This window comes from Excalfactoria chinensis, chromosome 4 (assembly GCF_039878825.1).
Source record: "Excalfactoria chinensis isolate bCotChi1 chromosome 4, bCotChi1.hap2, whole genome shotgun sequence".
NCBI lineage: Eukaryota > Metazoa > Chordata > Aves > Galliformes > Phasianidae > Excalfactoria > Excalfactoria chinensis.
The window spans coordinates 69764454-69777544 of NC_092828.1; the positions used below are offsets into that span (position 1 = coordinate 69764454).

The window sequence follows — 13091 nt, forward strand, 5'->3', positions numbered from 1 at the left end:
TACAGGAGCACCAAAGCCAGCTGAAACTCAGTTCCAGCCCTGAGTGCAGAGCATCTCAGGAACAACCCTCGAGATCCTTTGCTGAAGGCCCTGAGCCTAAGCAGAATGAGCTTACTATGGTAGTTATTGCTCACCCATCACCTCCAATCAACAAGTGGGCAATGGGAAGTCAGAGTCTCACAAATGCAACAATCAGTTTTTATAAACGTGTCAATAAATCACCAATGATTCAGTGTTGATCTTAAAACCTCACCTTGTGGTTATCATAGTATCATAGTATCGTGCGAGTTGGAAGGGACCTTAGAGATCATCGAGTCCAACTCCTGGGATTCAAGCCCTCTAGTGTAGCAGAGTGGCAGTTTTACCCCTTGGTTATGTGAGTCTAGTTCTGACTTCTTCTTCCCCATGCTTTTTGACCTCTTGGCTGTAGAAAGAAACCGGAATAAAAGAACTTCAGAAACCCAGAAGGTAAGTAAATACCAAACGCAGCATCACATGACTCGTATGTTTCTTTCTTAAAGCAACCCCAAGCAGTCTTCCAGTGGCTAATGAGGAACTCTGAAACCCATCCAAATGAGTATACACAAACTTTCTTGTGACCACAGCAGTGCAGGCTGACCGTGACCTAGAGGAGCTGCAGCAGCCCCAGAACAAAAGGAGCCATCAGCCCTGTTTTATCTTTTTACATAGATTTAGGAAAACTTATTAGTATGACCAACTGTGCTGATCAGTGCCAGGCCACACAAAATCATCCCAAGACAAGATCTATGCAGTATATAGAGAGAGTATACATAGAGAGTAGATAGAGTAGATATAGTATGTGTGTATATATGTATATATATATAGAGAGAATATATATTAAGCAAATACCTCTTTTTATTTTTTTCCTTAATGAACAAGGGCCATATATTGCTCACTGTTTCCAAGGAGTTGCATCATCACCATTGACGACCACATTTAATAGTAAAATAAAAATGAGAATGAATTACAAAAGGGGTTCCTTCAAGACAAAGATTACAAAAGCATATGTACATACCAAACATAAAGGAAACAAGATCAAAAACAAAAACGGGGACGGAGAGATTCTAGTAACATTTGCATTACTTTAGGGAAAAAACCACAATCCACACTAACCAAAAGAGAAGAGTTTGCTGAGTAAAGAAATACATGTATTTTACATAGGGTCAGTAAGTGTCTGATGGGATGGCAGCTGGACAGAACTTCAGGAGTCAAAACTGAGTATGTCCACTTAAGTTACACCTAAAAGCTTCAGAGACATACAAATGCTTCAGATCTTTGCAAACAAAGAAATTACTGTTAAAATAAAGAAAGCAAGTAGTAAAATAGGCCGGGTTAACAAACCAGCAGTGAAATTCTTACTCTTGTTTTATGTTAGCATGAAACAAACAGAATCTATACTTTCAGTGAGCCCACTTGAGTAAGTTTTCACTTATATAGAAAAGTCCACAATCTAGCTCCTAATTAATGCTGTTTTCAATTACTGTGATCTATATATATTTAAATTCAGGCCAAAAACTGGAAGATTGAAGTCTTGATAATGAGTCTATTTTTTGTTTTGCAATTAATCCTATAGCTTTTTCCTCAAAAATACCTACCACCTATCCAGCTGAAAGCTGCCCATCGGCCAAGTTAGCCTTCAAATTCTACACTGACTGTAAACAAGAATTACAAATGTGCAATGCTGCAAAAAAACCCAAAAAGGACCAGTAGGCACCACTGTCTTTTAAGCCACCACCATCATTTCATAAAGCTTTTTTTCCAATAGCCCGCTCCTTTCAATGATGGCTTTATTAGACTGATGTTGGGTTATCAGTGAAAGACAGATGATGCACAGGGGAAAGTAGCTGCCCCTTAATCACACAAGAACATGAAAAATGGAGTGGCCTTTGTTAAAAACATGGTATCACTTCCCAGGTAGCAAACAGTTTCCATCCTCACACTATGCTTTAAGAGAGTTTGCAGATGAATCTCACAAAAAAGAAACCACTCTTTGCCATAATTAAAGGAAGGAGACTATTCCAGATTTCCAAACATACCACCCAAAGCAGTGTCTGCTTGAGCATGGTGGTTTTCTAGCATGTGGGAGAGGAAAGGAGGCATGTGGCTCTGGGTCATTCCACCTGGTATCGCTGAGCAAAGCACACAACCCACAGCACTGTGATTTCAAATTATCCAGAAGTCAAAATTACTCCAACACCCCCAGTGCTGTTTGGATCCCGCAGCTATCACAGAATAGGTCCATTAGCAATCAGAAGCAAATGCAGACTGCCCATCTTAAATGATTACACAGAAGTGTGATGACATCAATGCCCGTGAGTCACAATGATGCATCAGTGTACAGCATCATATCTATTTTATAGCATACAGTAATTCCTTAGCCAAAACCACATTGCACAAAACACTAGATTGTTCATGGAAACTTTTAAAAACGTATTTAGCAAGGGAAATGTTTCAAAAGCCTGAAGCATGTCTTCTTGGAGCATCAGTGTCTTTTAGTCAAATATGTAAGTGTATAACATAACCATCAAGTTTTCCTAGTAGCTGGTAGTAGAAAATGCTCTACTTGCTAATACTTCAAAATGAAGCCCCGGATGGCATTTCTTCACTGTGTATTTACATACAGCAGTCTGAGCAAATGTTCTAAGGCTCTAGTTTCTCAAAAAAATGATCACAGTGAAGAAGGATTTAAATGGAGTTAATGCAGCTATTGACGATACAACGAAGGACGCCCGTGTCATTTGCTATTGTACAATCTGGGGCATTTCACTCCATGCTTTGGCTTTCTTCTTGGCCAGGGATAGCCAGGGTGGTTCAGCAGGACTGCACGGTGTCATTGGCAGGTTAGAAGAGTGTCTCGTTTCCTTTTCAACAGCAGGAATCACAGATGCTTCCTGAGCAATAGGTCCAACTTTACCTGCCAACAAGAAGATATCCATCACTCATCAAAAGGCTAGAGAGTTAAAAACTCAGTTTCTGCCAATAATGCTTCCTTCTCTGGAAAGAAAATCATTTTACAGCCCAGAACGTCTGTGACTCAAGAATAAAAATCAGAGAAATTACTAAACTGGATATCACTGGTCCAGCTACAATGAAGGCTAGGACTGGCTACTGCAATGGAAAAATTTGTATCAAGCTTTTAGTTAACAAACTGCCTGCAAAAGAATCTTCTCCTCAGTACTAACAGCAAGTGTCTAGCCCCTGACATATGAAGATGTTCTTCTAAATTCTACAAACCTGGAGACTATAGCCCCGGGTATTTTTATAACACATCTGGGCTAACTCATTTCTTCATCTTTTCAAACCCTTAATTGCCATGACAGTGCCAAGCAAGGAGCTCCACTGGTTTCTTCTGCTCTGTGACTGGCAAGAATATCTAGGAATAAGACTATTGAGTATGAAGGAAAATGGAAGCAAAATACTTGAAGGGCAAGAATCACCTCAGGCTCACTGAAGGCTTAAAAGAAACTGGTATATGGTTTTCAATTCTTCTCCAGCAATATTGTTAAATACTAGGTAAAGGTCAAATGCAAGAAGGTGGGGTTCTGGTGAAGCTAGGTGCTCCTCTTACTTGCAGCCTAACACAAGCCTGTCATCCTCAGAGAGGGCAGAAGGCTGTAGATAGGACTCCTTGTATGGCTTTGAGTTACAGTTTAGAAAAGGCATCCTCCCTCCATCTTCTTTGAGAATTTTCAGAATTGATGACTTCAGACAGCCCAGCATGGGACATCACAGGTACAGCTCCTGCTTCTCAAGAAATGGTTCACAAGTCTTTCAACATTGTGCTCTCTCCATCCCTTTCAACCCATACAGGACTTCATTTTCATGTCTAAGTCAAGCTGGGAAAACTCAAGCATTTCCTCAATACCCCGTTAGCCTGTGTGTGGCATGTGGCTGGCAAGATGAGGCCGCTGTGCTCCAGCACAAGAACAGAGGCCACATAGGGACTTGAGCAACGCTAAGTACAGGAAACTTGATCTTGTCTGCTTTTAAATCAATGAGAAATGTCAATCAGCTCCATCAGCCACACTCCAGATCAAAGCCAAGAAGTTCCATATCTCCACACAGGAGGTCTCTTTTCACAGCCCTGGCTCACAGCTATCCTTGCAGGAGGCAAGCTATACTTAGGAATAATGGAGGAAGTGTACTATCCACTAAGAACAGGCTGCAGCTCTACATGCACAGCACATTTTTTGGAAGCACCTAGGAAGATAGAGGAATTTCAGTGTATTGAAAGTTTGAACATGGGTTTTCACTTTTCAGGAGACAAACCTCACCATGCTTAAAGTGGCAGAGACAAGAAGCAAGCTAGGTAGCCTTCCCATGGTTATGGCAACATGTGGGCTGTCACACAGCAAAACAAACCAATTGCACTGTTACATAAGTATCTGATTTCTTGGAATTTGCTTCCAAACTTAGCTGACATTGAGCTGTCCCAGCTTTTCTGCTGTGTACAGAATGTGCAGAATTGCACACAAGACCTCAGCCATCTATCATGGCAGAAGAAAACTGCTCAAGTTAACATAAGCCAAAAAGTAAAATCCAAATAAGTATCTATCTCCTCTGGATACTGAATCTGTATCCCCTCCACCAGCAGCACCTTCAGCTGGGTAAACTGCTGGCTGTGCTAATGGGAACTGAATAAGAAGAGTTTACATTTGGGATTCCTAACTTCCTGCTCACATACTGATTGTGCCGAGCGTTTCCCAAGTGTGATTTTCTGAGTAGTTAAAGAGTGATGTTTTCCTTCAATATCAGCACTGGTCAGAGTTCTCTGTGACATTCCAAGAGTGGAAGATTATCCCAAATTGCTGTCCCTGGAGGGGAGAAATAGCCCTTGGTTATCAGGAAAGTAGGTCAGTTCTTGGGAAGAGGTGATGCAGAAAAATGTTAATTCTGCTGCAAGGCCCACAGGCGAGATGAGCTCTGCTGGATGAGTAGCAGCACGCTTTGTGTAGTTCTGGGCTTCTGCTGAAGGATGCACGGCCCCCAAGACATGAATGATTCAGGGCAGAAATCCAGCCTGTTTGGGACAGCCTTTCAAAGGAAGACTGCCATTTAATCTGAGCAGAATTCTCACTTTGCACCTAAAACCATGAGATGAAGTTGACCTGTAAGAGAATACTTTCTCAAAAAGATGGTATTTCTATCCCCTGCCCATAGTTCAGCTAGCACGTGACATAGAGCCTCCCTGCAGGTGCACATCCTTAGCTGGTCAACTGCCTGGAGTAAGAGAGAAAGCTCATTTTGTAGCACTTATAAACTCAAAAAGGGATAAAGGGCCTATAAACAGCTGCCATGGGGAAGAGGCAGAGATGTAACCCCTTAGTATATCTAAATACAAGAATTCTGGGTGCTGTGGATTGTAAGGGGGAAATGGCCTCGTAGTGACAGTGTCAGCAACAGGAATCTGGATCAGAGGCACTCCTCTGACCTACTGAGGCATTTCTTATCTTCTTAGGCAGCGTCTGAAGTCAGTAGTGTTCAGCTCACATAAGATGCTTGTACAGCGGAAGAGCTGGCTTATCTGTACCTAGCTGGAGCATGCTTGGCACCACACTGAGTGAGCAGGGAGGTATAAGCTGCAGCCCAGCAGTAGCCCTGGAAAAGGCATGTGAGTCACAACTTCTGAGTCACACTCTTCCCTGCATTTCTCATACAGAGAATAGGAGTTAATAGGGCAGGAGAGGGGCCTTTCAGCCTCTGTTCTCCCAGGGGTGGAACTGACTCTTAGCTGTATTATTCCTGATGGATGTTTATTTAACCTCTTCTTGAACACATCCAGCAATGGAAATTGCAGACTGTCTAGAAGTCCTTAGCCTATTCCATGCTTCAGAACTCTTTATTGTTAAGAGGTTTTTCAGCCTCCCCAGTGCATTCTGAGCTCATGCAGGGCATGAGCTTCCTCTCTGCAGCAAATTAAGTCCTTCTGTAGACTAAACAACTCCACTCCCATCAGTATTTCCTGGCTGACTGGAGGTCTAGAAGACCTGACCTTTTTGCTGCACTCTTCTGGACAACGTCCAACTTCAGCTGGTCCCTGGAAAATGTTTTTTAGTATTGATCTTTGCCAGTAATAAATCACCATCCTGTTGACATGCCATTCCATGAACTGGCAGTGGAGATGAAAGCGCATCGCTTGCTTTCTCTGCTGAATGAGCCAGTACATGTAAAACTTAAACACATGACCTAACACATACACGATTTATGCAAACTACGACCATATGCAAACTACAGTCTGAACAGGCCTCATAAAAGCTTTGCTGATTATTCAAAAGAATAGAATCACAGAAACATTAAGGTTGGAAAATTTAGATCATGTTGCCCAATCATCCACCTACCACCAATATTGCCCACTAAACCATGTTCCTTAGAACCACGTCTACACAGTTTTTGATCTCCTCCAAGGATGGTGACTCAACCACCTCCTTGCACAGCCTGTTCCAGTGCAAGACCACTCTCCATTCCCTACCGCTCTTACCACTTACTGGAGTAAATTATATCCATTATGTAAAGATGTGGCTGAAAGAGAATACCTGCTGCAGCACACACACTGGTCTTCATTTGTGGTTGCTTCTCCTGAAGCCTCAAGTTAGAAGGCATGTTCTTCTGTGTGTTCTCACTACCACAGACAACTTGCTATAAAAGGAGGAAGAGAAAAAGAGAATGCAAATAAGAAACCTGCCAGACAGCTGTGTTCCTAAAGCTTGCCATTAGAGTTCTGGTAGCATCTGCAAACCTAACTATGGAAATGCAGAAAAAGACAAACAGGAGGGAGAAGGCAAGAAGTAAGATAGTTGTTACAAATACAGGGTCACTGCACGTGCAAGCAAGTTATCCTCTCTTTCTCACTGAGCAGGAATTTAAGGTTCGCACAGAAAATACGTGCAAGAGCCACTGGAGAAGCCAGACCTTCAGTACGATTTCTGCATTGAAGCAGAAGCACTGGAGCAGATCAGTGAATGCTGTCTGTAGGGCACCAATAGTGAGAAAGCTTCTGCGCTGCACAGCAGCTCTTGGTGAAGGATTCACCCCGAGGTAACTTTACTTAGAACTCTACCTCCTCTACCTCCTCTTGACCAACTTTGCTCGAGGTTTGCTCTTCAGCCTTCTGTTCCTTGGCGAGAGGGTGGCCCTGGAAACCCTTTTGTTTTAGTTTTGCCATGGAGATCCAAGCCGGCTGAGAGGAAGCGGTTTCCAAATGTAGAGAGGATGCTTTTTCTATAAAAGAAGTATTTTGGAAATAAAGAAAGGATTTAGGTCGTCAGCATAAAGCTGGAGTGTTTTCTGTTTCAAATCCTTCTGATTCTGTAATACCCTTTGAACACCGGGGAGATAAAATTACCTTCCCCGATGATCCTGTCCTTGGCAACAATCATTTTTCTGTTCATTCTAGAGTTTTTTACCCAATTCTGCTTCCGTTTAAGTCAATGGCAGAACTCCCGCTGAGACCATTATGAACTGGATTTTGCCTTTGAAACAACATCCTTACATCACTGATTACAGTAAGACAGCCATTATTTTTTCATGTAGCCTTTAAAACACAGGCTACCATTTTGCCTTTGGAGTATTTTAAATGAAGTGACTGTAGGAAAAAAACCCATGCCCCCATGCCCAGTGCAACTCCTAGTTAAGGTTTGAACTGCTGCAGTCTTGGAAATTAATTACGGAACAGCAGCAACTTTTACAAAGCTGTGTTAAAACTCCAACTATATGCAGAAATAGGTTGCACCAGAAACGTTCCAGATGCCCTTAAGCTGTTATTCTGATATTGTTCTTGCTGGAACACACCCCTCATTAAGATAAGACAAGAATTCTCTTGACTGGCTAAATCATCAAGCTATGAAATGATGGTAATAACAAACTCAAAGCTGAATTTGGTCCTCTTCAAGAGGATTTTATCTTTTGTTTGCCATTCTTTCTAAGGTCTTACATGGTCATTGCCTTCTACAGTGTTTGAATAAAAGTACAGCACAAATACCTGAAGGTTTAGTACCGTTTTGCTTCTTTGTCCCTTCTTCTGATCTTGTCTTGGGAGGACTTTTGTCTTCCAGATCAGCTTGTTTTAAAAATGATGCTGTGCTGACAGGAAGGCTCGGAGCTGGCTTCCCAGCACCTGCTGGCTTCTGATCCTCCTTGACAGCTGCAGAAGCAGTGACAGCAGCTGAGGGAAGCAGTTTCAGAGACTCAGCACAGCTTTCACTCTGGTACTTCAGTAAAGAAGATGTTCTCCTCAGTTTAACCCCAAATGGATTCTCAACATTTTTTGCTTCACGGTCAGCCCACTCCAGAGAAGAATTCAAATGCGAATCACCATCCTTATAATCTCGATCAAATCTGCTGCAGTTGTTTTTTATTGAATCCTGGACTGCATGTTCTTTTGTTATTCCTTCAAATAACTCTGGTCTTATAGGGGAGGTTGGGGAACTTCTGGTATAGGAATCTTCTTTTGAATTTGAACCCCCCGAGAGAGATCTTTGCCATGCAGGCGCAATGGTAAACCTCACTGGTTTCGCAGCAGCAGTCTTTAGCAGGCTCTGTGTATTTTCTTCTGAGGACTGACTGTCTTTCTCTGATTTCCTGTGAGAAGCTGTGCTCCTTACCTGGGACTCCTTGCAGTCATCATTAGGAGAGACACTGCATGTCAATCCAGCCAAACTTGAAGAGGCCAGACTTTCAATGCAAAGCTTTTCAGAAGTGTATGATGTGCAGGTTTGCTGACTGACTTGGTTGTCCTTTGAAACAGGACAAGGTATTTCTGCTTTAAAGCATACTTCTAATTTGCTGGGAGGTAGCACACAACCTGCTTCTAACACAGACACAGCAGTGTCTATTTTTTTTCCTGCATTGCTTTTGGATGGCTGAAATTCCTTATTTTCACAAGTTTCATTGTCATTTTTTGTTGCTGAGCTGTTTTCAGACTTCAAAACAGCCACTGTCTTGATGTCAGAAGAAGACTCTGAATCAGCTACAGCAACCTGTGAAGCGCTCAGAGCGGTATCTAAGACAGACTGGTTGCAACAGCTCTCATTAGTACCCAGAGAAGCTTCTACTTTGCCAATAAATAGTGCATCCCCCTTTTCCTGGTCTTTGACATTTTGGTCCACAGATTTTGCTGGGGATCTTTGTGCACCATATGCCAATACAGTTATACTCTCCATCTCCATGTCACTGCTACATGAGTCGGCTGCTAGTACACCTGGAAGCACAACAGCTCCTGCTTCAATTTGTTGAGATTTTGGAAGTGCGGATACTTCCACACTGGTATTTTGCTGATGTAATTTCAGTTCCCCAGCAGCCTCATCTGAACAATGCGGCACTGCAGCACTGTGCTGTTCCCCCAGGCTCACTGGTGGAGACTCAGGTTTCAGAAGGGATGTGGCTGCATTACAGTGATGGTCCATATCTGGAAGGCACGCATCTTCTTGCAGCAGAGTACAAGAGTCTTCTGCAACAAGTGTGGAACTGCAGGAGTCAGGGTCAGCATCAGCAGGATATTTTACACTTGGTGTCTCCTTAGAACCACCTCCCTTTGCATTATGTTCCACATGGGCTGATAAGTCTGTATTAAACAAAAGAGAAGAGCGTGCACTTCAAGGTTCAAGCACCATCTATATTAGTAATTGATACCAGATATGCAGTCATTTAGCAGTATTTCCCCATGTTTGGTTTCTATTATCTGAGAAAAATGGCTGTTAAAAATGTTCTAAAATAAAGTTAAATGAGTGTTGTCTGCTTAGGGTGTACCTAATCACTGGCTGTTTAGCTCCCTTCCATGCACATCCCTATTTGTAAGGGATTTATGGTGCTAAGTAAAAACGTATGTGTTATTTTGTAGAAATTTCAGTTGTTTTTACAAGCTAGATTACAGTTGTTTTACCACAGGTACTTAGCTGTTATTCAAATGATAAGAGGGGAAGCAGGAGAGGAAGGTCTGGTAAACAAGCCAATTAACATCACCTTACACACGTAACATACAATTACAGAATCACAGAATCATGGCATCACAGAATGGCTGGTGTTGGAGCGATGCTGAGGTTGTTTGCTTCTGAGTTTCAGCGAACTCATCCCAAGCCAATGTGACTTAACCAGCTGTGTAGCACTGGTACTTCTGAACCTGCTACATTCACCTCACTTATTTTTTAATGCTGTCCTCAAAGATCACCATTTCAGCACCACAGTTTGACTGGAGAATATGATGTCACCATCACGTTTCAGCAGCCAAGACTGGTTTTAAAGTATAAAACCAAGAAGGTGACTGGATTGAAAGAACTCTCAGCCCAAATAGGTCATGTCAGCCTACTATAGAAGAGTTCAATCCACTGTTTTGGAAAGTCACAAGTTTGTGTTACCTTCCCAATTGCTTTTATGCTGGTCACTCTCAAGTAATTCTGTTGGATTTCCCTTCTTCTCTGGAGTTGCACGAAGGCATGCTTCTTTCTCTGTGTGTTCCACCTAAGGAAGTGCAGAAAGATGTTTTAATTAGAAGAATAATGCACAAAAACTGTATTTTATACACACACACACATTTTTGAATACACAAAACATTTAGAAACAAAACCTGTTTTCTGTAATTTACCAGCTCTGTGGATAATGAGCCTGAAATCATTCACGTTTTAAGCTGTCAAAGGCAGCTCATGATGTCTCTCTCTAGAATCCCTGCAAAGGCACAACCCTTCCTACGGCCCTTCCTTTGGCATACAAAGAATTACACCACAGATAATATGAAATTGTTTGTAGAAATAGGCCTGGGCTCCTTTAAATCTGAAAACAAGCTTTTGAAACAAGAGGGATGTTTTTACAAATTAAATGTAACATGCGACCTTTTTTGACTGAATAATGAAAAATAATGAAGTTGCGCTTTTATTCAGCCCCTATAACACTGAAGTAACGGGGTGGTGAAAAATACGTGGTTTCCCATCTATTTCCAGAAAGGAAAAAGTAAAGGAAAGTGAGCATGTTCTTTCTGTACAGCAATCCTTTTCCAGAGGAGACTCACCTGGCTTTGCTGGCTCTTGCTGGTAAAGCCCTTCTGTTTCCGGGGGTTGATGGCAATGCGGTGCCGGGCAGCGGAGGTGTCCAGGCAGCTGATGGGGCTGGCAGGGATAGTGAAGTCAATGGGAAGGGAGCTGCTGCCCCGTGAGCCTGCAGCCCCTAGAGCAGCACAGGTTGAAGGACTGATGGGCCTAGAGGAAGCTGCGGAAGGTATCTGTAAAACACAGACACGTCACTGTAAGATTTGCTCACCCTCCCCACAGCTTTGAAACATCATTCCATTGCTAGCTTACTCTGTTTCAGAAGCCTGAAATGGCTGTATGTTTGGACATAAACCCTTACTTTAATGTCTAATGCACATCTGATGTCTATGCACACCTAATGCTGAGTTCCTCAGTTCTGCATGTTCACAGCTGTATATTACACAGAAGTGAGAAATGCTCACTGCAAGTGCCTCAGCTGCCCCCTCCCATTTACTATCTATCTGAGAAGCCATTTGCAATATATACACGCACCAGCAGGAGACACTGGTGCAGTTTTTATAGCTGCCTTTTCTTCCAGATAATGAGACACAACACAGGAATGTACTATTAAAAAGCCACAATAGTATGGGTATTTTCTCCTCATTCTTTCTAATTCCGAGAAAGTTACCACAACCAATTTGCTCTTAGTATCACTTTCCCAGAATAAAAACCAACGCTTCTCTCCAACACGTCTCCCAGAACCATCTCTCAGACAGTGACGTGGATCTCATCCTCATACCAGTGCTGCACTGGGGAACTAAAGAGCAGCAACCTCAGATTAAATGATCAAAATACAGTGTTTACAGAAGTGCTTGGAGAGAAACCCCTACACATGCAATGGGACTGGTACTGTTACTGATTTGAAATGCAGCCCTGCAAAATGTCACACATGCCCAACAAGACTGATTCAGCCTAACACACTCTTTACTTTGGCTTTGCCCACAAAAGCAGGTGAAACAGCCATGGGTTTGGCATTCCAATTTTGGTTTGGTTTAAGCCTGAGATAGTGCATGGAATTTAAAGCATACGTATGCTGATAAAGTTCTGAAGATAATGAAAGCATCTTAGCAACTCAGCTACAAAAACTGTCTAAGTACGCTGTTCTGTATTTAAAGCAACTAAAGCTCATTTCCTTATTCTTTATGCCATCATAGGTCTGAAACAAATTAGAACAGAATGTCTGAGATTCTGCTCATGTAAGTTTTATACACTGTGAAAAGATGAAGAAGAAAACATCCAGCTAATAAGCTATTACTGTAATTGTCTAAGATTAATGTTATGCTGAGCTCAAAAGGATCACATTCAAGTTCTGCCTTTCAATTATGGAATCACGATTCTGCTTATTTAATACACAAACCACCTGAAACTAGCACCTGAGCCACTGCTGTTATAAATGGCAAATGCATATAGCCTATTCCACCGAGGATATTCAGGATATTTTTTTCCTGTGAGCACTGACAGATGATTGGTATCTTCTCTCACCAACAGTGGAGCAGAGACAGGCTTTGCACACCAGTATTGAAGTATAAGGAAGATTTGGCACTGGTTCTCATGCAGTGATGGGAAGCTCATTTCCTACAGAGCGTTTGTGCCAAAAAATTGTTACCAAAAACAGAAGTGGAGTCCCTGCTTTGGTTTTATTTACACTGGGCTGAAGACACCACCAAGGAAGTTAGATTTCTATAAAGGCTCTGTGGCAAAGCAGCATCAGTGCTGGTCAGTGTCTCTGCAAAGTCACTTGATGCTGGCTTTGACAGCCTGACTTATCCCCAGTTAACCAGAAAGTGGGCATTTATAAATGCAGAAGCCTCCAAGAACTGACACCAGTGACAAACAGGGTTTTTTTCACACAGCGTGAAGCTCTTGTAAAGCCCAGTAACATAACAGAGGGCAAAGATGTTCAGTAACTATCCTCTGCATCAAAATCAGGGCAACAATAAAATGGAAACCACCGCATTGCATGTAGATTTGCAATGCTTAGGATCAAATTCTCTTTTTCCTTTAATAAATACAAATGCTATTAAATGGAATAACTGTTGTTGAGTTCTCGGTGCT

General features: G+C 42.2%; 1 protein-coding gene across 7 annotated transcripts in view; it reads right to left on the reverse strand.

Annotated features, from left to right (window-relative positions):
- Nucleotides 1-858: 858 nt before the first annotated feature.
- KIAA1210 (KIAA1210 ortholog) overlaps nt 859-13091 on the reverse strand; it is a 50611-nt gene continuing 38378 nt past the window's right edge. For 6 of the 7 annotated variants that reach the window (XM_072336053.1, XM_072336050.1, XM_072336046.1 and 3 more), the window contains 6 exons: nt 11018-11227; nt 10371-10473; nt 8000-9580; nt 7079-7239; nt 6555-6657; nt 859-2935 (listed from right to left, as the gene is read on the reverse strand). In XM_072336053.1, coding sequence (XP_072192154.1) covers nt 2763-2935; nt 6555-6657; nt 7079-7239; nt 8000-9580; nt 10371-10473; nt 11018-11227 — 2331 coding nt within the window. In that variant the 3' untranslated portion in view covers nt 859-2762. The remainder of the gene's footprint in view (nt 2936-6554; nt 6658-7078; nt 7240-7999; nt 9581-10370; nt 10474-11017; nt 11228-13091) is intronic. The other variant, XM_072336047.1, reaches the window with a different exon arrangement.